This window comes from Chelonia mydas, chromosome 20, assembly GCF_015237465.2.
Source record: "Chelonia mydas isolate rCheMyd1 chromosome 20, rCheMyd1.pri.v2, whole genome shotgun sequence".
NCBI lineage: Eukaryota > Metazoa > Chordata > Testudines > Cheloniidae > Chelonia > Chelonia mydas.
In genome coordinates, this window is record NC_051260.2 from 6,346,662 (window position 1) to 6,370,375 (window position 23,714).

A 23,714-nucleotide genomic window follows, 5' to 3' on the forward strand; every position below is an offset into this window, starting at 1 on the left:
CAGCCCTGTGCGGCGGCTGGGAGGCGAGAGGGACCCAGCCACCGACCCCACCGCGGTGGGGGGAGGGAGGGAGGGAGACACCCAGTGAGTGACACCGTCGCCAAGGCAACGCCCTGGGGCGGCGGACGGGTCACTGACTCCGCCCCCGGGGCTACCCACGCGCAGTCCATCTTAGCCACGTGACCCCCTCCCCGTCCCCCTCCCCCGGAGGCTAGAGGCCCTTCGGCCCGGTAGGGCAGAAGCGGGGGTCACGTGAGAGGAGGCGTTCCGGCGCCGTCAGGAGAGGCCGCGCGTGCGCTCGGACCCGGACCCGGACTCGGACTCGGACTCGGACTCGAGGCTCGCCGGCTTCCGTTCGCTGCGGGCCCGGTACGTGCAGCGGCCGGTGGGGGGCGGGGGGGGTCGCCAGCGAGGGGCCCCGGAGGGGCGGGGCGGGCAGACTCGGTGGCTGGGGCCGTCCCTTCCCCCGCCGCCTGCGGGGGGAACGAGAGCCGGGGAGCCTCGGGCGAGAGCGGGGCGCCCCCAGGGGAGCCTGCAGGGAGGTGTGGCGAGGCCTGGGCCAGCCCTCCCCACCCCCCCGGCTCTGCCGCGGTCCCGCTCCTGCCCACGTCCTCAGCCCCCCTGCCGGCCCCCCCTGTAGCCCCCTTGCCTCTGTCCCTGTCCCCCCTGGAGCTGCGGGGCCCCGGACAGGGGGAAGCGGGGTGCGACCCTCGCAAGTTTGGGGGCTGCTGGGCTAGAGCCTAGAAGGGGGGAGGGGGGTGCAGCGTGGGCCCGTATGGGAGGGGTCACCTTTAAAAAGGTGGTTGCAAGGAGGAGGGAGAAAAGTTCTTCTCCTGAACCTCTGAGGATAGGACACGCAGCAACCGGCTTAAGGTAAACCGTCTGGCGGCCTGCCAGCGGACTATCCGGATGGGCCGCAGGTTGCCCACCACTGATCGAGCGGCTGGAAGTTAAAGCCAGACAAGTTCAAATTAGAAATGAGGAAGAAATTTCACAGTGCAGGTGATTAAGCATAAGAACAAACTATCCCCGGAAGTGGTGGATTCTCCAGGTCTTGATGCCCAAGACTAGTTACTGGGCTCACGCTTGGGTTACTGGGTGGAATTCTCTGTCCTGTGCTATCGGAGGTCAGACTAGCTGATCTAATGTCCCTTCTGGCCTTAAACTCTATGAATCTATGTTAGAGATGAATGTAGAGTCCCCTTTGAAGGCCAGGATTCCATTCATATCCCCCCCACGAGAGGATACAGCACTTGCTTTAGCTCTCTCAGTCCTCCTGATACTAATTACCAGAGTGAAGGGGGAACTGCAATGGTAGGAAAAGGCATGAATGTAGCTAAAATAACTTTCAGGTTTAATGTCTCACAAACTACCAAGGCTTCCTGGTGGTTTACTGGGTTCATGCAACCACCCGTCACCTTCTGTTCCTTAAGACTTTTCCTTCGCATGCATCAACCTTAGTCATAAAGGCCCCACAGGCCAAATTCTCTCTTCACTTTTGTAGCTCTTGGTGGTAACTGCAAACCCACTGAAGGTAAATAGGCTGCACAGGTGTCAGTGAGGACTGAATTTGGCCTGCCCAGCCACGTACTAGTGACAGTACATGAAAAGGAAAAAGCCCAGTTTGATTCTCCAACCTCTGGGGCCAACAGGTCAGAAAACAATGTTTTTACTTGCAAGGTGAGCAAGCTTGCTCTGAAGTCACTGGGAGATGACGGTCAAAATGTCATGTTTACAGATTAGAGATGGACTTTGTATTTACACAGTTAGGATTATAGAATTCAGGGATTGCAAAGGTTCCTGCAGCACTAATTCAGCTCAGGGATAGAGTAGTTACCAGCAATGCTGCAGTGATGTTTCATGTGAACAAGCAAGGAGGAACCAGTTTCAGCCATCTGTGCAAAGAGGTTGTGGCTCTGTGGGGGTGGTGCTCAGTACACCAAATTTATCCTACAGGTCTCAATGTCACAGATCAGTTGAGTGGACAATCAGCATGAGTGGCCTCTCAGGGACTCTGTAGCAAGCAATATCTTCTCCTGCTGGAGGTATCCAGACATGCACCTATTTCCAACAAGACAACTCCAAATCTCAGTGGTTTTGCCTCAGCTCAGGAGCAGGCGGCCAGTTTGTCTTGGATGCATTCCTTCTAGGCTGGAGAGCAGGTCTCTGTGCATTTCCCACTTCCAGTTTCTCCAATTCAGAGAGCTCTCAGGAAAAATCAAACAAGACAAAACCGTAATTATTCTGATTGCCCTGGCCTGGGCAAGATAAGTGGTTTTCAGATCAACTGCAGGAGTTTACTGGCCTCTCCTAGTAATTCCAGACCTATTGACTCCGCAGAGAGGTTGGATTTGCCATCCAGATTCATATTTTCTCCTTTTGACAGCATGGCTCATTGGACTTTGACACACCTGGACCTCTCCTGTTCCTAAGAATCATAGCAGATTAGGGTTGGAAGAGACCTCAGGAGGTCATCTAGTTCAACCCCCTGCTCAAAGCAGGGCCAACCCCAACTAAATCATCCCAGCCAGTGCGTTGTCAAGCTGGGCCTTAAAAACTTCTAAGGATGGCGATTCCACCACCTCCCTAGGTAACCCATTCCAGTGCTTCACCACCCTCCTAGTGAAATAGTTTTCCCTATTAGCCAACCTACACCGCCCCCACTGCAACTTGAGACCATTGCTTCTTGTTCTGTCATCTGCCACCACCGAGAACAGCCTAGCTCCATCCTCTTTGGAACCCCCTGTGATGGGTATGATCTCAGAAACCCCTTTGGGACTGTCACCTGGTGTGCTGAGATTACCTCTGAGCCGGTTTTCTCTGCAGGTTTGGGCCTCCAGAACCCTGCCTTGAGCCAGACACACCAGTTTGGTTCAACACAGACCCAGGGTCTGAACCACATTTCCCAAAGCTGCAGACTTAACTGAAAACAGTTTAAGAAGTGCTCCTGTCTCCAGCACCCAATGGAATCCAAACCCCAAATGAATCCATTTTACTCTGTATAAAGCTTATGCAGGGTAAACTCAAATTGTCCACCCTCTATAATGCTGATAGAGAGATGCACAGCTGTTTGCTCCCCCAGGTATTAATTACTTACTCTGGGTTAATGAGCAAAACAGTATAAAAAGTAGGATTTAAGTGGTTCCAAGTAATAGACAGAACAAAGTAAGTTACCAAGCAAAATAAAACAAAGCATGCAAGTCTAAGCCTAATACATTAAGAAACTGATTACAGATAAAATCTCACCCTCGGATGTTCCAATAAGCTTCTTTCACAGTCTGGACTCCTTCATAGTCTGGGCCCCAATTCTTTCCCCTGGTACAGTCCTTGGTAGTTCCAGCTCAGGTGGTAACTAGGGGATGTCTCATGACTGGAGCCTCCTTTGTTCTGTTCCACCCCCTTATATAGCTTTGGCACAAGATAGAAATCTTTTGTCTCTCTGGGTCCCCACCCCTCCTTCTAAGTGGAAAAGGACCAGGTTTAAGGTGGATTCCAGTACCAAGAGACATGGTCACATGTCTTGTGAGACCCCGAGCATTCATTCTTCCTGGCCTGACCAACAGGAAGGCTTGCAAGTAAACAGAGTCATTTACCAATTGTCCTAGTTGATGGGAGCCATCGAGATTCCAAACCACCATTAATGGCCCACACGTTGCATAACTACAATAGGAGCTCAGAGTTATTTCTATTTCTCGTTTCAGATACAAGAATGATACATTTATACAAATAGGATAACCACACTCAATTAAAAACCTTGTAATGATACCTTACAAGAGACCTTTTGCATGAAGCATATTCCAGTAACATTGTATTCACACTCATTAGCATATTTTCATAAAGTCATATGAGTGCAACATCAGCTCCCTGCCCCCCTTTTTCAGGTAGGGGAAGGCTGCTATCAAATCCCCCCTCACTCTCCTCTTCTGCAGGCGAAATAAGACCAGTTCCCTGAGCCTCTCCTCATAAGTCATGTACCCCCAGCCTCCCTAATCATTTTCATTGCCCTGTCCAATTTGTCCATTCTTTCTGTAGTGGGGGTCCCAAAACTGGACACAGTACTCCAGATGTGGCCTCACCAGTGCCGAATAGAGGGGAACGATCACGTCCCTCGATCTGCTGGCAGTGCTCCTACTAATGCAGCCCAATATGTCCTTAGCCTTCTTGGCAAGAAGGGCACACTGTTGACTCATATCCAGCTTCTCATCCACTGTAATCCCCAGGTCCTTTTCTGCAGAATTGCTGCTTAGCCAGTGGGTCCCCAGCCTGTAGCAGTGCCTGGGATTCTTTGATCCTTGTTGAACCTCATCTGATTTCTTTAGGCCCAATCCTCCAATTTGTCTTGGTCACTCTGGACCCTATCCCTACCCTCCAGCATATTTACCTCTCCCCCGCAGCTTAGTGTCATCCGCGAGCTTGCCAAGGGTGCAGTCCAAAACATCCTCCCAATTGTTAATGACTATGTTGAACAAAACAGACCCCTGGGGCACTCCGCTTGATCCCAGCTGCCAATTAGACATTGAGTCGTTGATCACTACCCGTTGAGCCTGACAATCTAGCCAGCTTTCTGTCCACCTCATAGTCCATTCATCCAATCCGTACTTTAAGTGGGGCAGGAGGTTCCACTGAACTCCAGGAAACATTCAGCTCAACGGTGTTCGGATCATAAGTCGAAAAGGGTCTCCTTGTGGGCATCTAGCAAGAACAAACCCAGATTCAGCTTCTCTTCAATCCACATTGGAGTGCTCGCACCATCTGAAATCTCTCCATACAGTTAGTAGCATCTCACAGTTCTTGCTGCTCATCAAGCATTGGTTGGACAAAGGACTATTCAGCCACAATTTAGTTAAGAGGTTAATGAATGTCTACCCTCTGTTTAGGGAGCCCACACTGATGTGGGACCTCAGTCTTGTACTAACTCAGCTCCCCCCATACACACACAGCCCCTGGTGCTTTCCTGAGCCTTTTTCATCTTTCAGTTAAGAAACTATGAAGACTGAGTGAGCTGCAGGATCTCATGGTTGCCTTATATGGTCATTCACAAAAATAAAGTGTCTGTCCTCCAGCCACATTGCTCCCCAAGCTAGACACAAAATTCCATCTTAACCAGTCCATAAACTTGCTAATATTTTCCCCTAGACCTTGCTCTCCCTCAGCTAAGCTGCTCACCTTGGATGCTAAGAAGTCATTTGGCTTTCTATTAGAATAGGTCTAAGGATTCACCTAGGCTCTGTCTCTTATGGCATATCATGGGGTCACTCACCACACTGATGCCTCCTGCTGGGCGTTTTGGGAATTAGCTCGTGGGTGAACCGGGTGGTGGTGGCTCTCCTGTCTTTGCCTCCGCCTGCAGACCCATTATGGCTCCTTTCTCTCAGTGTCTGCTTCGTGGCACAGCCCTCTGGCCATGTCACCATCCGGTTTCCCCCTCTTCTGGGGGGAGTCCTCCAACAAGAGTTCAGCCACCCCTCTCAACTGCTTGGCAGTCCACAGCTGGGCTGCTCCTTCAGCAGCTGGCGGGGGGGGGGGGGACGACAGGTCTGCCCACTACTCCAGGCCCCTGCAAACAGCAGCTTCCTGCTGCCTCTTCCTTCCAGCTCACTGTCTCTATTCCCTGGGCCACTTCTCCACAGCCTCAGTTCCTTCTGCTCCTGCCTCAGGGCAAAGGAGCTGGTGCCACTTCCCAGGGCCTCAAGCCTGTAAGTCCTGGCAGCCAACCAGGAGCCCTCGAGGAAGCCAGTCTTCTCCCTAGGGCTCCCTGCAGCAGACTCTCAATGGTCTGCAACTTCTTTTTATATGGACCGGCTGAGCCCTGATTGGCTGGTCCAGCTGCTGTCCTAATTGTCCGCAGCCTTTGCCCTAATTGGCTGTTTCCCCTGCAGCCTTTCCTTTGGGTGCTTGCCCCTCAGCCTCCCTAGGCCGGTTTTAACCCTCTCAGGGCCAGTCCTGTTGGGATCCAGGAAGTGGGCGGGCACCCCGTCACATGGGGAAAAGAGAAACAATCAGGCACTCACTTCCCAATGCCTTTCCAAATAGAGTAGACTCTGTAATGAGGAGCATTATAAACACACCTGTGTTCCTCTTCCACAAGGGCACACTTGACTAGGGCGAAGACTGCTTCCATGGCCTGCCTTATGCATATTCCTGTATTGAAGAGCTTCAGAGCTGCCATCTGGTGCTCAGCTCATGCTTTCCCTGGATTTTGCAGCTACGTTGGCTGCTGAGTTTGGTGAGGCAGCACTGCGGTTCTTATCTAGCTAGGCTTCCTCATCCCACTCCACTGGGGGTGTAGAGGCCACTTGCAGAACAAATTAAGGTTGCTCCCCATGTTTCTCCAAGATAGACTCTGCACGTTCACCCTCCCTGCCTGCCTGCCTGCCTTCCCTCTTGCTCAGAGTCCTACTTACAGTCAGATTTGAGGAAGTGGTGGAAGGAGCTGAGTCAACCAGCACGCCAAACCCCTCCTTTTATAGCCTCGCCTCTGAAGGGTCAGGGCCGGTGATGGGAGGGGTAGAGGTACAAGAGAACTCCAATGAGCACCACTGTGACAAGAGTCCAGCTTGCAGAGCTGGCACATTCCAGAGGGGGTGAATGTGCAGAGTCCATCTCCAAGAACTTCTTACAGGTCAGGAACCTGCATTTCTGAACGCTGCCTGCACTTTAATTGTAGTGTGGGCGGAGGGGGTCTAGGCCAAAGGACAGGTCTGGGATCCAGGGCTTCTGGGTACTGTTTCTCTGCCACTGTCTCCGTGGGTGCCCTTGGACAAGGCATTTCATCCTGCTGCGCCTTAATTCCCCATCTTTAATATGGGGATGATGTGCCTTGCCTCCTCCCATAGGGTTGGGAAGGTGAATTCATGTCTGGCTGGGAGGCAGTTGGGAGCACCATGGAACAGCCTAGTAAAGGGGACACTCCGTATCCACAGCTCTCTAGCCTGCGGAGCCTAAGGGCTTTGCTGGCATGTCTGGCGCTGTCCTGGCACTCTGGAACAGCAGATGTAAGAGCCAGTGGCAGCACCATGTCCCACCTTACATCAGGGTTAGACACTTGCGGTGGTGACAGGTGATCCTGCCAGATAGCTCTGGCCTTTGGTCGGTTGCCATGTCTCCATCACGGCACCATCTGGGTTATGCACGGGCTGTAAAAAATATGGCACAAGGGGCAGCAGAAGGGTTTAGTTGGCACCACAAGAGGGGCTTACCAGACACTGATGGTGGTGGGGAAGGGTCTGGCCACTCTGGCGTGGGAGGGAAGAGGGGCTGGCTTTTCTGGTCAGGGGCAGGGAGTGGAAGAGAGGCCGGCTGTTCTGGTGGGAGGGAGAAGAGGGGCTGGCCGCTCTGGCAGCGGGGAGAGTAGGCAACCGCTCGGGCAGGGGGGAAGAAGAGCTGGCCACTCTGGCGGCAGCGGGAGGAGACAGCCATTCTGGCGGAGGGCAGAGGCTGGCCACTGTGGCAAGGGGGAGTGGCTGGCAGCACATGTGAGAGTGACTGGTTATGTTCTGTGCTTGCCTTTTGCAACAGGAGTGTGTGTTGGTGACTCTGCCACTGAAGTTGCCTCCATGGATCCTGCTGCTGTCTCATCCAGCAGCAGCTGCTCCAGTGCCTGGCTCCTTGTGCTGCTGGGGGCACTGGGGACAGCTCTGCTTGGGGCAGCTCACAAACTGGGGCTGATCTACCAGCTCTGGCATAAGGTAAAGCTGAGACAGCTCCCCCTTTCAAATAGACTCCTGCCATGCAAGACTTAGAGAGAATGGCAAGGGATGAAGGTGGATGAGGGGAGCTTGGGTAGCATCTGCACTGAGATCCCAGGACAGATTCACTGCACTGGTGGCTACCCAGGACTATGTGCTGATGAGGCTGCTAAGTGCAGAAGTGCACATGGTGAGGCTTCCCCCCAATATGAGCTCTCAGGAATGGCCAGAGCCCTGCACTGCTCTCCTGATTCCAAAACTAAGGTGGCGGGAGTTCCTGTGGGTTTGGTGGAAAGGTCTCCCTGTCCAGGGGGCGTTTGTGCTCGGGATGTCCCATATTTGCATGCTGGTTCTCAGGGGACCCGTCACCTGCACTGGTTCCCTCCCACGGGAGAGGGATACCAAGGGGTTTCTCTGCGTTCAAGTCCCTTGAGTAGGGCCTTACCAAATTCATGGTCCATTTTGGTCAATTTCACTGCCTGGGAGTTTTAAAATTAGTCAATTTCACGTTTTCAGCTGTTTACATCTAATTTCACTGTATTGTAACCATCAGGGTCCTGACCCAAAAGACTGGTCACAAGGCTATTGTAGAGGGGTCATGGGATTGCCACCCTTACTTCTGCCCTACTCCTGGCAGAGGCACGGCCTTCAGAGCTGGGCAGCCAGAGCAGAACGCAGCTGGCTGGGTGCCCAGCTCTAAAGCCAAGGCTGCTGCCAGCAGCAGCAGTGCAGAAGTGAGGGTCGCAGGGTATGGACGGTGGATTACCATAGGTTTGGTTTTCCAGCAGTCTCCCACCCCAGCGTGAGGATGTGACAGCTGGAGCCGTGGAGCTTCCTGCAACCAGGGGAGATCCCAGAGGTGGGTCTGACCGGCCCAGGGAGCAGCCCCTGCAGGGGAAGAGGAAGTCTCAATCCCAAGGAGTCCCCAGCTGGGTGCCAGATTTCACAGGGGAGATCTTATTTCACCATCTGTGATGCGTTTTTCATGGCAGAGAATTTGCTAAGGCCCTACCCATGAGAAGAGCCCTAGGAAGCATCACACGCTGCCCACACAATAGGGACCTAGGATGCTCCTGCCTCACTGGTTCCTGCAAACACAGCTGGGACATGTCCATGCAGCAGCATCCCTGTGCCTTGTGGCAGTGCATTCTGGGGAAGTCCAGGCTGCTGTTCAATCCTCTCTTAACCAGGGCATGTCTACACATGCTCCGGGCACTCTGAACTGCCCCAGCAGCTCCCTGGGATACCCTACTGCCCAGAGAGCTGGCTGGAAGGAGGAGCCATGTCCGGGGGTCCCATCTGCCCTGCAGAGTCACATGGTGCCAGACTGGATACAGGCCACGTGCCAACCTAGACTTCTTGCATGACAACTCACCATGAGCTGCCAGGGTTCCTAATCAGGTGGGGGATGGGCACACAGCATGTTCAGAGCTAACCAGGTCACTAGTTGGTTATCCCTGGGTCCCAGTGTGTGCTGGAGCTGCACGCCTCTGGCCATTAGCACCATCTCTGCCCTGCACAATGTCCCCCCACAGTGTCCATGGGGAGACACCCAGACACTGCCCCGCCGGGCTGGCACTCTGCTGGTCTGCATCTGACCCCGCCTCCTGCTATGCCAGACTGGTGCTCTGCCGGTCTGCATCCTGACCCAGCCCCTGCCCTGCCAGGCCAGCACTCTGCCTCTCTGCATCCTGCCCTACCGGACCGGTACTCTGCCAGTCGGCATCCTGACCCGGGCCCAGTGCCCTGCTCTGTGGGCCAGGTGCTCTGCGTCGTGCCCCAGCCCCCGCATTCTGCCCTGCCAGTCTGCGTCTGACCCGGTCCCTGCCTCCTGCCCTGCCAGGTCAGCACTCTGCTGGTTTGCATCCTGACCTGGCCCCACCTCCTGCTCTGTCAGGATGGCACTGTGTCGGTCTTCGTCCTGACCCGGCCCCTGCTCTGCCAGGCCGGCACTCTGCTGGTCTCTGTCCTGACTTGGCCCCTGCCTTCTGCTCTGCCAGGCCAGCGCTCTGCCAATCTGCTTCCTGACACGGCCTCTGTCTCCTGCCCTGCCAGGCTGGTGCTATGCTGGTCTGCCTCCTGCCCTTCCCTGCTGGGCCGGCGCTCTGCCTGTCTGCGTCCTGACCCGGCTCCTGCCCTGCCAGGCTGGTGCTATGCTGGTCTGCATCCTGACCTGGCTCCTGCCTCCTGCTCTGCTGGGCCGGCGCTCTGCCTGTCTGTGTCCTGACCCCACTCCTGCCATGCCAGGCTGACGCTCTGCTGGTCTGCATCCTGACCCGGCCCCTGCTCTGCCAGGCCAGCGCTCTGCCAGTCTGCTTCCTGACTTGGCCTCCTTGCCCTGCCCTGCCAAGCTGGTGCTCTGCTGGGCTGACCTCTGCTGGTCTGTATCCTGCCTTGGCCTGCGCGTTCTGAGCTGATGGGCCAGGGCTCTGATGTTCCCTATCCTTCTCAGACAGAGCCGAAGAGTACCCGGCACGGGGGAGAACTTGTTGCAGAGGTCCTGAAGGCCCATGGGGTGCGCTACTTGTTCACGCTGGTAGGAGGCCACATCTCGCCCATTCTGGTGGCCAGCGAGAAGCTGGGCATCCGCGTGGTGGACACAAGACACGAGGCCACAGCTGTGTTTGCTGCCGACGCAGTTGCCAGGCTCTCAGGTACACACCACACAAGGAGACCTGCCCAGGGTCTGGGGCGGGAGCTCCCCCAGCACAAGGACATTGATTGGGGTGCCCCCTGCAGGCAGGTCCTCAGAAGAGCCATGTCTTCCATAGGCATGGGCTCTGCTCTGCCCCCTCCCAGTTCATCTGTGCCCAGCTCACCTGTCCCCAGCTCACCTGTCAGCCTCTGCTGGTGGGAACATAGTGTGACAGGCCGGCCCCCATGTGGGAGTGTAGTCTGTTGGGGGGAGTGGCACCTACCCCCCCTCCGGTCCCACCCACTAACTTCTGGCGGGAGGGTTGAGTGTGGCGTGGCTCCGCCCACCAGGGTTCAATGAGGGGCTCTGGGTCTGTGAGCGGTCAATACGCCCCACTACAGGGAGGCACAGGGGGAAAAGGGACCAGGGGACCCAGACTAACTGACTCCATGTTCTGGCCTCAGCTGGGTGCAGTGAGACTCGCTGTGGGACCTTCCTCCTAAGGCTGTGCCTGCCATACTACAATGGGGCAGTGACCAGCTCCCCCCAGCAATGAGCGGGGCATGGTCACGGGAATGGGGCAGTGACCAGCTCACTGCTGCAATGGGCAGGGGCATGGCCGTGGGCAATGGGGCAGTGACCAGCTCTCCCCAGCAACAGGAAGGGCCATGCGCAATGGGGGTAGTGACCAGCTCAGCCGAGCAATGGGCAGATCATTGCCTGAGTTGTCTTTCTGGCTTGGGGAACAAGGCACAGGCTTGCTGGTGCATGCAATCTGGCTTCCAGCCACCTGTCCTAAACTCCCCCTTGCCAACCCCCCCGCCCCACGGCCTGGCCTGCCCACCTGCCTGTGCTAAGGGTGCAATTCATCACATCTGCCCTGCTGTGGGCTGGCTGCTCTGCATTGCAGGGACAGTCGGAGTCGCCGCAGTAACAGCGGGACCTGGGGTAACCAACACTGTGACAGCTGTAAAGAATGCCCAGATGGCCGAATCCCCGGTGCTGCTGATCGGCGGGGCAGCTGCTACACTGCAGAAGGTGAGTCTGTGGTGCAGCCAATAGCAGGGGTTGCTGTCACACCGTGGCAGGCGGGTGCCCAGTGCTGCCACACCACAGCAGGAAAACCCTTCCTGCCCCTGTCTCTGGACAGCTCCAGCGGCCTAACAGAAGGGCCAATTGGTGTGTGGAGCAGAAGTAGTCTGACTTAGACCGTGCTGCCGGGAAAGAGGGACAGCCAGCCCCACTTGCATTCCTCACCCCTACCCATGGTCAATACCACGTCCCTGTTGGCTGTGAGGTCTCATCCCTCCCAGCCCAATGATCTCTGCTGACCCATTTCCAGACAGACACTCAGAGGGGCACGGCCCTATTAGCCACTGTGCTTGGTCACTGGGGAGGAAGCAGCCTGGCTGGGGGCAGTGGGTTCTGCAGGACCATCGGAGCATGGACTGCAGTTCTGTTTGTCTGCGCAGGGCCGGGGCGCTCTCCAGGACATTGACCAGCTGTGCCTCTTCAAGCCACTCTGCAAGTTCTGTGCGTCGGTGAAGACTGTGCGGGACATCGTCCCCACGCTGAGAAGAGCCATTGCCGCAGCACAGTCCGGCACCCCAGGTAAAAGCCTTTCTCCTGGGGCTTATCCTCCTATGCAGCAAAGGATTAATGGGCTGGGAGGTTTTCCTATCCAGGTCTCACTAGGCCCGTCCCACTGCTCTCACTCCTGCTGTCAGATCAAACTCACTTGAATGTAGGTCATAGAATAATAGGGTTGGAAGAGACCTCAGGAGGTCATCTAGTCCAATCCCCTGCTCAAAGCAGGACCAACCCCAACTAAATCATCCCAGCCAGGGCTTTGTCAAGCCTGACCTTTAAAACCTCTAAGGATGTAGATTCCACCACCTCCCTAGGTAACCCATTCCAGTGCTTCACCACCCTCCTAGTGAAATAGTGGTTCCTAATATCCAACCTAGACCTCCCCCACTGCAACTTGAGACCATTGCTCCTTGTTCTGTCATCTGCCACCACTGAGAACAGCCGAGCTCCATCCTCTTTGGAACCCCCCTTCAGGTAATTGAAGGCTGCTATCAAATCCCCCCTCATTCTTCTCCCAGCCCTGTTTTCCCAGGTCCCAGCCCTGTTTTCCTATAGCACTGCTGGCTCCCAGGAACATCTCCCGTAGCCCCCTGCCAGGGTCCCCAGCCCAGTTCACAGAGTCCTGAACTCAATACCTCCCCATGAAACTCAATCCATGTTCCACTGTGGGTGGAACCCACACCCCAGAAGAGGTGGGGCAGTGTGACTGCTACTGGGGAGCTGGGACCAGCCGGCACCTGGGCGGCAGTGGGGTTTATCACAGGTCGGGGCCACTGACCCTATATTTCCCCCTCTGGGGTCCAGCAAGGGCGCCCCCTCTGGGCTTCCAGCTCCCCATCCATCACCTCTCTTGGGCGGAGACCCGCTTTTCTCTGCCTCCCGACTGGGGTGTCCCAGGCTGCGCAGCTCCCTGCCTACACTCTGAGTTACCTTGCCCTGCATATATTCACAGAAGGGACCATTGTAATCATCTGATCCCTGCATAGCACAGGCCAGAGAACTGCACTGAAACCATTCCTGCTCCCAGTCCGGTAGCTGTGTTAGTACTAGAGCACATCTCTCAGAAATGCTTCCCATCTCGATTGTAACACTGACAGTGATGGAGAATCCACCTTTGGGGAATTGTTCCAGGGGGTAATTACTCTCACTGTTAAAAAAATTGCACCTTATTTCTAGTCTGAATTTGTCTAACTCCAACTTCCAGCCCTTTGATCGTTTTATACCTTTCTCTGCTAGACTGAAGAGACCCCAGTGTCAATTTTTTGTTCCTCAGTAGGTACTTAAGAACTGCAATCAAGTCATCCTTTAATCTTCTTTTTGTTAAGCTAATTAAATTCAGCTCCTTTCGTCTATCACTATAAGGCATGTTTTCCAAACCTTTAAACATTTGCGGGGCTCTTCCCTGAACCCTCTTCTGTGACTCTTTGTATCTTTCCTCTGCATTGGAATAGCTTGTGTCTGGGCTGCCCTGACCCTGCTGGGTGATGGTGTGGGGCATTGGCATCAGCATTGGGCAGGACCCAAGTTCTATGGGGCTTCAGCATTGGGCAGGGTTGCGCATGCCCTATGGGGTGACAATTTGGGATGTCACTGTTGGGCGGGGCTGGATAATTTGGGGCATTGGACAGGGTGGGAGCCTCTGTTGCCCATGCTCTGCAGGGCAGGGATGGTACCTGGATTGCCCATGTCCTGTGGGGTGGTGGCATTGGGCAGGGAGGGAGCCTGGGTTGGCCATGGCTGGCTGACCATTGCTCTTCGTGCTACAGGCCCTGTGTTTGTGGAGTTCCCGATCAATGTACTCTACCCATACCACTTGGTGGAGAAGGAGCTGGGCTTCAAAGAGACCCCTAGGGGGCCTCTAGGTGGAGTCCTCAACTGGTGAGTACAGCCCTATCCTGCCAAGGGCAACGCTGAGCTGGGAGCTAACAACTGTCCCTGCACCTCGCCCGCAGGTACCTGTGCAACCACCTCAGGAACCTGTATGCAGGGGCCTGGGAGACAAGGGACTTCTCCCCCCTTCCCGTGCAGGTGCCAAAGGCCACAGCAGAGCAGGTGAGAGCCCCTGGATTGCCTGGGGCCTGGTGCTCCCTCCCTTCAGGGAGCACATCTCCTCCCCCCCGTGACTGGGAGCTTTCCCCCAGAGCTCCTCGTTAGCACACTGCCCTCCCCCACACAGAAAGCCCATCCCCTTTTGGGCCCTGCCCTCAGAAGGAGAAGAGGGGTGGGGAGGAGCATTGCTGCGCTGTGGCAGGGCACGGGGTCCCTGGGGCCCTCGTCACCCTACAGCCTTTTGGTGCCAGCACCAGTCCCTTCCGCCAGCCCTTCACCCCTCTCTGCCTGCCCCTCCCTTGGCTCTGGCACTGTCATGTCCTCAGAGCTGGGCACAGCCTCTTTTCTGCCCTCCCCTGCTTCACCCCTCTGTGGTTCCTGCTAGATCCCCACTCATAGCTTCCCTGCCAGTTCCTTCCTCATCCTCATGCCGCTGGCTGAACTCTGCCCAGGAGTAGTTCCAGGGGCCATGTGACAGCTGCTCAGCCATTGGCATTGACCCCACTGACTGCCCGGCCTTACCCAACCACTGACACTGACCGGCTGGCCCCACCTAGTCACTGGCAGTGCCCCCTGGCTCTGCCAGGCTCCACCTAGCCACTGCACTGCCTCCAACCCTGCCAGGGTGCGCCCAACAACTGCGCTGACCCCAGTGACTGCTAGCCCTGCCAGGTTCTGCCTAGCCTTTGCACTGACCCCTGGCCTTGCCAGGCTCTGATGGTGCTTCCCATTTGTGTGCAGGTGCAGCAGTGTGTGGAGCTGGTCAGCCGTGCCAAGAAGCCTGTCATGCTCCTGGGCAGCCAGGTGACCCTGCCCCCAACGCCTGTGGAGAAGCTCAGGTGAAGAGTCGGCTCCATTCAGAGTCCTCTCCCTGCCCTGCCCCTGGTTCTGCGAGGGCAGGGGGCACTGCTGGTCAGCCCTCAGGGCTCTTACCCAGCTTTTTCAGCTCTGCTCATCTGCAGGCTGGTGGCCATGGCCTTCCCCCAGTGGCCATGTGAACACAGGGTGAGAGCCAACATCTGTCCTGGCCTGACCGAGAGATACCTGAGGGTGTCAGACCGGACAGAGGGACATCAGCAGAGCTAGAATAGTAGGGGCTGCAGGTTGGGATTGAGGGGCATCAGCAGAGTTGGATGGCACAGGGTCTGCACGGCAAGGCTAAGGTTCACTGGCAGAGCCATCTTTGCACCTGCTTCCTCTAGTTTCAATGAGGCTGTCCTTTAATTAACAAAAATGTGTCTTCCCCCTCCACGAAACAAGCACGTAGCATGTTCTCCCACCACGCATGCTCCCCGCGCGCTCTCTCTCACACACTCTCACACACACTCACACACACACACACGCATGCTCCCCGCGCGCTCGCTCTCTCTCTCTCACACACGCGCACACACACACACACACACACACACACACACACACACACACAACCTTGCTCTTCGGCTGCCATGCACCCTCCTCATGCACTGACACACCCTGCCACGCATGCCCTCCACTGCCGCGCACGTCCTCAGGCACGCTGCCGCACCGCGCCCTCCTCTCTCACACTTCCACTTGTTCAGCTTCTCTGAGGCCACACGCGCAGGGGGGCTGCGCTGGTAGCGCCCATGTTCATAGTAGTGTGAAGCGTCCCTTTGCCATGAGGTGACTCAGCTGCTGAGAGGTAACCCTTCCCTGTGCCCTGCAGGGAAGCCCTGGAGGCCCTCGGCATCCCTTGCTTCCTGGGTGGGATGGCCAGGGGCATGCTGGGAAGGGACAGCCCACTACATATCCGTCAAAACCGCCGAGAGGTACTGAAGGAGGCTGACCTGGTCATTCTGGCAGGTCTGTGGAATGCAGCCTGGGGACTGGCCTGGAGGGTGTCGCACCTTGGGGCCATTGGACTTGGGAGTGACAGGGAGCTGGGATGGCACGTCAGTGGAGGAGGGGGTGGGGGGCTGTGGGTTGTGGGGCAGGGCTGGGGGTGAGTGATGAGGTGTTGTGGGCCTGAGGGTTATCAGTGGCGTGGGGTAATGCTCAAAGTGTTATGGGGCTGGGCAGTTGTGGGGTGGAGGAGCCCGTTGTGGGAGTGTGGTGGAGCTGGGCAGTGGCAGTGTTGTGGGGGGTAATGCTGGGGGGTTATGGGGCGGGGTTGGGCAGTGGTGGGGAGGTAATGCTCAAAGGGTTATGGGGCTCCAGGGGTTGTGGGATGGGGGAGCTTGATGTGGGGTGTGGTGGGGCTGAGCAGTGGCAGTTGGGGGGGCTAATGCTGGAGGGTTGTGGGGTGGGGTGCGGGAGCCTGATGTTGAGTGTGATGGGCTGGGCAGTTGGGGGGAGGTAATACTCGAGGCATTATGGAGCTGGGGGGCTTCTGGGGTGGGGGAGCTGACCTAACCCTCACCCCTGTGATGTCCCCTGGAAGGCATGGTGTGTGATTTCCGTTTGTCCTATGGCCGCGTGCTGAGCCGGCGCAGCACAATCATTGCTGTCAACCGGGACCGTGCCCTGATGCTGCGCAATTCGGACGTCTTCTGGAAGCCCCGCATGGCCATCCAAGGTGAGGGGCAGGCGGGCGCTCAGCGCTCTGCCTCAGAATCAGCTCCCATTCTGCTGCTGCTGGCCTTCCCCTGCTCCGGCACACGCCATGCCTCAGCGAGCGCCTAGCCTGCTGCCCAGGCTCAGGGAGCAGCCTGAGCATGCCCCTGGGGGCGCAAAGCAGGCACAGGAAGTGGAATCACAGAATCACCACCAGAGCTGACGGGAACAGACCCCGCTGAGTAAGTGGTTCATATGGGCAGCAGACCCATGCGGGAAGGTCGGTGCGTGCTTCAGCCACGCCCTGCCCTGCTCCTCCCAGCACCCACCTGTCTGCTGAGCCTGCCCACCGTGCTGTAGGCAATAGGCTGGGGCACGTAACCCAGCTCTTCAGCTGGGCCGCCGCAGACTGGCTCTGCTCTGATACTGGTGCTGCTTGGGGCCCATGGGACCAGCTCCTGCTCAGGTTGGCCTGTCAAAATCTCATGCTGCCCACTCTCTCTGCAGGAGACGCTGGCTCCTTCCTCCTGAGCCTTTCCCAAGGCCTCAAGAGTTACTCACCACCTCAGGACTGGACAACGAGTCTGAAGGATGGCGACCAAAGGAAGGAGAAAGCAAACCGGTAGGTGTAGAGCTGATAGGGTGGCATCGTCCCCATTGTGCACCCCAGGAGGGGCCATAGGCTCAGCCCTGTGCCGGGCAGCATGGGGCAGTGTCACCCATGGAGGGGCCATAGACTCAGCCCTGTGTCCATGTCCAATGGCTCCATGTCTAGTTGGCAGCCAGTATCAAGCGGAGTGCTCCAAGGGTCGGTCCTGGGGCCGGTTTTGTTCAATATCTTCATTAATGATCTGGAGGATGGTGTGGATTGCACCCTCAGCAAGTTTGCAGACGACACTAAACTAGGAGGAGTGGTAGATACGCTGGAGGGTAGGGATAGGATACAGAGGGACCTAGACAAATTGGAGGATTGGGCCAAAGGAAATCTGATGAGGTTCAACAAGGACAAGTGCAGAGTCCTGCACTTAGGATGGAAGAATCCCATGTACCGCTGCAGACTAGGGACCGGATGGCTAGGCAGAAGTTCTGCAGGAGAGGACCGAGGGGTTACAGTGGACGAGAAGCTGGATATGAGTCAACAGTGTGCCCTTATAGCCAAGAAGGCCAATGGCATTTTGGGATGTATAAGATGGGGCATTGCCAGCAGATCGAGGGACGTGATCGTTCCCCTCTTCGACATTGGTGAGGCCTCATCTGGAGTACTGTGTCCAGTTTTGGGCCCCACACTACAAGAAGGATGTGGAAAAATTGGAAAGAGTCCAGCGGAGGGCAACAAAAATGATTAGGGGACTGGAACACGTGACTTATGAGGAGAGGCTGAGGGAACTGGGATTGTTTAGTCTGTGGAAGAGAAGAATGAGGGGGGATTTGATAGCTGCTTTCAACTACCTGAAAGGGGGTTCCAAAGAGGATGGATCTAGACTGTTCTCAGTGGTAGCAGATGACAGAACGAGGAGTAATGGTCTCAAGTTGCAGTGGGGGAGATTTAGGTTGGACATTAGGAAAAGCTTTTTCACTAGGAGGGTGGTGAAACACTGGAATGCGTTACCTAGGGAGGTGGTGGAATCTCCTTCCTTTGAAGTTTTTAAGGTCAGGCTTGATAAAGCCCTGGCTGGGATGATTTAGTTGGGGATTGGTCCTGCTTTGAGCAGGGGGTGGGACTAGATGACCTCCTGCGGTCCCTTCCAACCCTGATACTCTATGATTCTGCACCAGGGGACAGTGTCACACAGAGAGGGGCTAGAGCAGGGGTGGCCAACCTGAGCCTGAGAAGGAGCCAGAATTTACCAATGTGCATTGCCAAAGAGCCACACTAACACGTCAGCAGCCCCCCGTCAGTTCCCCTACCCCGCTCCCAGCGCCTCCCACCCCCTGGTAGCCCTGCCGATCAGCACTTCCCCCTCCCTCCCCGCACATCCCGATCAGCTGTATCCTGGCATGCAGGAGACTCTGGAGGGGAGGGGGAGGAGCAAGGGCACTGCAGGCTCAGGGGAGGGAGCAGGAAAGAGTGGAGTGGGGGTAGGGCCTGTGGCAGAGCCAGGGGTTGAGCAGGGAGCACCCCCGGCACACTGGAAAGTTGGCGCTTGTAGCTCCAGCCCCGGAATTGGTGCCTAAACAAGGAGCCGCATGTTAACCTCTGAAGAGCCGCATGTGGCCCCGGAGCCACAGGTTGGCCACCCCTGGGCTAGAGGTTCAGCCCTGTGCTGGTCGGCAGGGGGCAACGTCACCCAGGGAGGGGCCATAGGCTCAACCCTGCACTGGTTGGCAGGGGGCCGTAGGGCTCAGGCCTGTGCCGGTCGGCAGGGGGCAGTGTCACCCAGGGAGGGGTCATAGGCTCAGGCCTGTGCCGGGCAGTGTCACCCAGGGAGGGGCTGTAGGGCTGAGCCCTGCGCTGGTCAGCAGGGGGCAGTGTCTCTCCCAGGGAGGGGCCATAGGGCTCAGGCCTTTGCTGGGCAACAGGGAGCAGTGTCACACAGCGAGGGTCTGGAGGCTTAGCCCTGTGCTGGGCAGCAGCAGTGTGGTGAATAGGTTTATCCGGGGAGCTGAACCTGTGTGTACTCCCTGTGTGCACAGAGAGAAGTCGGAAGAGCCCACGGAGCAGCACCTGAACCCACTCAAGCTCCTACACCATGTGGACAACTTGCTGCCCGAGAACAGCCTGCTGGTCGCAGACGGGGGTGACTTTGTGGGGAGCGCTGCCTACATTGTGCGGCCCCGTGGGCCCCTGCGCTGGCTGGACCCGGGTAATGGGGGCTCTCTGGAGCAGGCACTGCTTGCCATCTGTCATGGGGGCGGATGGTGGCAGATCCCTTGCAAGGCTTCTGCAGTGCAGCTGAGCCCAGAGCCCTGCTCCCACAGCTCTGAGCTGGGGCTGGCAGTTCCCAGAGGTGATCTCCTGCCCTATGGATGTGGGACCTATGCCCCTGTAGCCCTGGGCCAAGAAGGACAATGCCTGAGGGGGCAGTCAGGCAGCCTCACTGGACGGTAAAACCTGAGGCTGCCCTGGGCTGACCCTATTTTTCCCTGCTGGTGCCAGGAGCCCATGGGAGCAGGTGAGGAGATGCTGAGCCACTCAGCAGCCCCTCTGCTCAGTGAGGGCTGGGTTCAGGAAGGAATGGGGGTTGGTTTCATGCCCCTGCTTTCCCTGGCATGCCCGGGCGAGGACAGGCATCCCCTCTGCATTGTCCTCTCTCTCCAGGAGCTTTCGGGACACTGGGTGTCGGGGGAGGATTTGCTCTCGGAGCCAAACTCTGCCGGCCGGATTCTGAGGTCAGTAACCAGCCAGCCAGAGGAGGGCTCTAGTGGGGTGCCCCCATGGCCTGCCGGCGGGGCTCTAACAGGTGCCATGGGCAGGGCAGGTGCCCCCCTCACCCTGATGGGGGCTTTAAACAGGCTTGCCATGGGGGCAGAGTACCCCACGGCTCTGGTGAGGGTCTCTGGTATAGGGGATGCCACATTCCCAGGCTTTCTGGTTTGTCTCCTGAATCCCCCATTGGCTCTCTTGGCCCAGGACTCCCAGTTTCCCTCCTGCTTTCCTCACTTTGCCTGCTTACTGCCAGAGGCCTCTCTCTGAACCGCTGGGGCCCCCAACACTGCCTGCCCGCCCACCCGAACACCCAGCCCCTTGGGAGGCAGGCACCAGCACGCACACCTCCTGCGCCAGTTAATGTGGGGGGAAGTGTTCACCTCTCCGAGGGCTCTGCCAGGGGAACCTCACCTCCCTCCCCCGCCCTCAGGTCTGGATCCTCTACGGTGACGGCGCCCTCGGCTACAGCATCATGGAGTTTGACACCTTCGTCCGTCACAAGGTAACCTCCCCCTGACCCCGTGCCAATGGGGACCCTGGGGCGCTGGGCCCAGTTACCCTGTGCCAATGGGTCCCTGCCTACAGTGACCCCTGGGCGCCAGGCCCAGCCACCCCGCATTACCCCAAATTCATACACAAAGTAAGGACTAAAGAGGCCCTGCACATGTGGGAGTGACCACAGCCCTGGAGGCACTGCAAATGGGTTTGGGGTCCTGTAGTTAGTCCAGGCAGCACTCATGCCCAGGCCCCTTCGCAGCCTCCCCTTCATTGCTGTTCCTTTTCCAAGGCAACAGGAGCTGGCATGGACTCAGTGTAGTGGGAGGGTGCAGGGCAGGGCGCTAGGGCAGAGCGGACCGGGCACTGGGACCTCGCCCCTCCCTTCTGGTGCCTTGGGAGCAGCACTCTTCTTGCTTTTTCAGACGCCTGTCATTGCGCTGGTGGGGAACGACGCCTGCTGGAGTCAGATCTCCCGTGAGCAGGTCCCCTTGCTGGGCAGCAACGTGGCCTGCGGCCTGGCCTACGTGGGTGAGTCTTGGTCCCCATTAGCCTGCTGCCCTGGGGACGTTACTCCGAGACGCTGTGCAGTGACGGGAGCAGCATGCTCAGCAGGGGCCCTGGGTGCCTCCGGATCCTGTGCAGCCTGTCCCCAGGCGGGCAGCCACTGTGCGCCGCTTCCTGCAGGCCACCCCCATCGAGGGAGGGAAAGCGGGAGGTTCCCAGAATTGGTGCAGGTCCTATCACACCTCTGGGTTCATGGCCCAGCACTGATGCCTGCTCCGCCCACCCAAGCCGGGCTCCCCGTGGGAAGGGAACTTTGAACGGCCCTTTCCTTCTGCGGTGAGTCCCCACGGGCTGGGGGATTCCCTCCCAGCCTTCCCTGCCACTGTTCTCCACTGCATTCCTGGAAGCTGCAGACCCCAGCATGCCTTCCGTCCCTCCCTGCTGCCTGCCACTCACACCTGGTGTGCCCATTGCGGCCACCCTCCTGGAATCAGCTCTTCCTGCTTAGTGGCCTACGTGGGCTGTCACCGCCGTGCCCAGGCCCTGCTGTAGCAGGCAGCAGCCTTGCTAACAGCCAGTCTCCTCCCTGCACAGATTACCACCTGGTGGCGGAAGGCTTAGGAGGGAAAGGTTTCCTACTCTGCCGCCAGGACGAGACCTTCATGGACAACATCATCCTGGGGGCGCAGGAGGCCTGCAGGCAGGGACACCCCACCCTGATCAACGCCCTGATTGGCAGAACCAGCTTCCGGGAGGGCTCCATCTCTGTGTAGGGCTGGGACCAGTCCCCGCAGCGCTCCCTGCCCATGCCATGGTGCAGCAGCCTGCCTTGGGCCCCCTACAGACACCAGCACAGTACCCTCTTCGGTGTTTAGTTCATCCTCCTCCTTGTTCTGGCCCCAGAGCTGCTGCAGACTGACACAGCCATCCCTACCAGGGACTGGGGTCCTAACCAAAGCCCAAGCCCCTCAACCGGAAATTGGTGCCAGGACACTGGCTAGTAGGGATCAACCTGAAGAGAGCCCCAGGGCAGCAGGGACAAGGAAGCGTCTCTCAGTTCAGCACTGGGCAGGTGCCTATTTTTGTGGGGGATGGGCATTGTGCTTTGGCAAGCTCCTGCCAGTAGTGAGAGCAGCTGCAGGGATCTTGTTCTGGTGACAGCAGGGGGTTTTGCTTTCCAACTGGGCAGTGGGGCTGAATTTCTGAGGTCCTGGGCACTGAGGGGTGCGGGCGGGGCAGCTTGTTGCCCAGCTCTGCAAGCCAGGGTCATTGGCTGGTGACTCTCTCTGGGGCAGGAGCCTGGCCTAGGCCTAACGTTTGGACGAAGTGGCGCTGCTGAGCCCTGCTGTGAGTCTTGGTTGAGGGAAAGCTGGTGGGATTCACACCAGATCCACCAGGGTTGGATTTCCCCCAACACCCTACGATGCACTACCAGGGCATCTCCCTGGCTGACCAGCCCAGGGACCCTGCTGCCCCAGAGCCCCATCACGCAGAAATACATTTCCTGAACAGCTTTGGGCAAGGCCCGTCACCATCATGCTCTCCAGCCCCATAGCCAGGACCATGAGCTGCCATTGCACTGCCACTTCCCGGCCAGCCTCCAGCTGCTGCCACACCTAGGAGCCTAGGGAGGGCCTGCATGTTCAAAGGGCACAGGCAGGGCCATGCGTGCTGCTGCTCCCAGCCCCAGGTGCCAAGCTCTCCATTACCGTAGTCTGAGGTGGCGTGGTCAGGCGGGGGGGGTGGTACGCGGTTAACGGGGATGTTAACAGAGCGGTTCCCTCTCTCTCTCCAAGCACACGCACTATTGTTTCCCCCAACAATAAAGAGAATGATGGCACCAGGCCAAGTGTGGCTCGATAGCTGCTCTGTGGGAAGGGCGCCACCTAATGGTTAACACGGGGGTTTGACAGGATTGGTGGCCTAGAGCAGGGGTGGGTAAACTTTTTGGCCTGAGGGCAACATCGGGGTTCTGAAACTGTATGGAGAGCTGGGTGTAGTGTATTAAATTGCTCCCCCTAGGAATTTGCTACTTACGGTGTACTACTTACAGGAAGTCCTGGTGCTCTTAACACACTACACCCTGCAGTTATCACAGCCGCACCGCCCAGCACGAGCTCACAGCCCCGCCACCCAGAGCACTGGTGGCACGGCGAGCTGAGGCTGCAGGGGAGGGGGCTAGCCGGGAGTTCAAGGGCCCGGCAGGACGGTCCCACGGGCCATAGTCCGCCTACCTCTGGCATAGAGGATAAAGGGGAAGCTGTAGTCAGTCTTTTGACACTGTCCCACATAGCAGTCTCATACAAAAACTGGGGAAATGTCATCTAGCTAAACTTACTGTAAGTTGGGTGCACAACTGACTGAAAGACAGTACCTCAAAGAGTAGTTATCAATGGTTTGCTGTTAAACTGGGAGGGCATAGTTAGTAGGGTCCTGCAGGGTCCGTCCTGGGTGTGGTACTATTCAGTATTTCAGAGTAGCAGCCGTGTTAGTCTGTATCCGTAAAAAGAAAAGGAGTACCTGTGGCACCTTAGAGACTAACAAAATTAGAGGATAAGCTTTCGTGAGCTACAAGTGAGCTGTAGCGCAAGAAAGCTTATGCTCAAATAAATTTGTTAGTCTCTAAGGTGCCACAAGTACTCCTTTTCTTTATTCAGTATTTGACTTGGATAATAGAGAGGAGTGCTATCTTATAAAATTTGCAGCTGACACCAAGCTGGAAGGGGTTGCAGGCATGTTGCAGGACAGGATTAGAATTCAAAACAATTTGGAGAATTGGTCTGAAATTAGCAAAATGAAAGTAAATAAAGATCAGTGCCAAGTAGTTCATTTAGGAAGGAAAAATCAAATACAAACCTACAAAATGGGGACT

General features: G+C 57.1%; 1 protein-coding gene across 2 annotated transcripts; it reads left to right on the plus strand.

The window, feature by feature from the left end:
• The first annotated feature begins 196 nt into the window (after nt 1-196).
• Nucleotides 197-22,687, plus strand: ILVBL (ilvB acetolactate synthase like). Of its 2 annotated transcripts, none has more exons than XM_037883954.2 (16): nt 197-369; nt 7,519-7,688; nt 10,141-10,342; nt 11,234-11,361; nt 11,796-11,934; nt 13,680-13,791; nt 13,866-13,965; nt 14,704-14,801; nt 15,647-15,783; nt 16,361-16,495; nt 16,981-17,095; nt 19,108-19,277; nt 19,733-19,803; nt 20,271-20,342; nt 20,761-20,866; nt 21,437-22,687. In XM_037883954.2, exons 2-16 carry the CDS (start codon nt 7,557-7,559, stop codon nt 21,613-21,615), a joined length of 1,896 nt encoding a protein of 631 aa, XP_037739882.1. In that variant the 5' UTR covers nt 197-369; nt 7,519-7,556; the 3' UTR covers nt 21,616-22,687. The 2 variants fall into 2 exon arrangements, with proteins under 2 accessions (XP_037739882.1, XP_037739881.1); XM_037883953.2 differs by lacking the exon at nt 197-369 and adding an exon at nt 6,501-6,622.
• Nucleotides 22,688-23,714: the final 1,027 nt, after the last annotated feature.

Excerpts from the sequence above, each read along its gene's own strand:
- ILVBL (XM_037883953.2), top strand. The coding sequence starts at position 6,589 with ATGTGCAGAGTCCATCTCCAAGAACTTCTTACAG. Across the intron at positions 19,278-19,732 it reads CCTGCGCTGGCTGGACCCGG|GAGCTTTCGGGACACTGGGT; the intron begins GTAATGGGGGCT and ends CTCTCTCTCCAG. Across the intron at positions 20,867-21,436 it reads CTGCGGCCTGGCCTACGTGG|ATTACCACCTGGTGGCGGAA; the intron begins GTGAGTCTTGGT and ends CTCCCTGCACAG.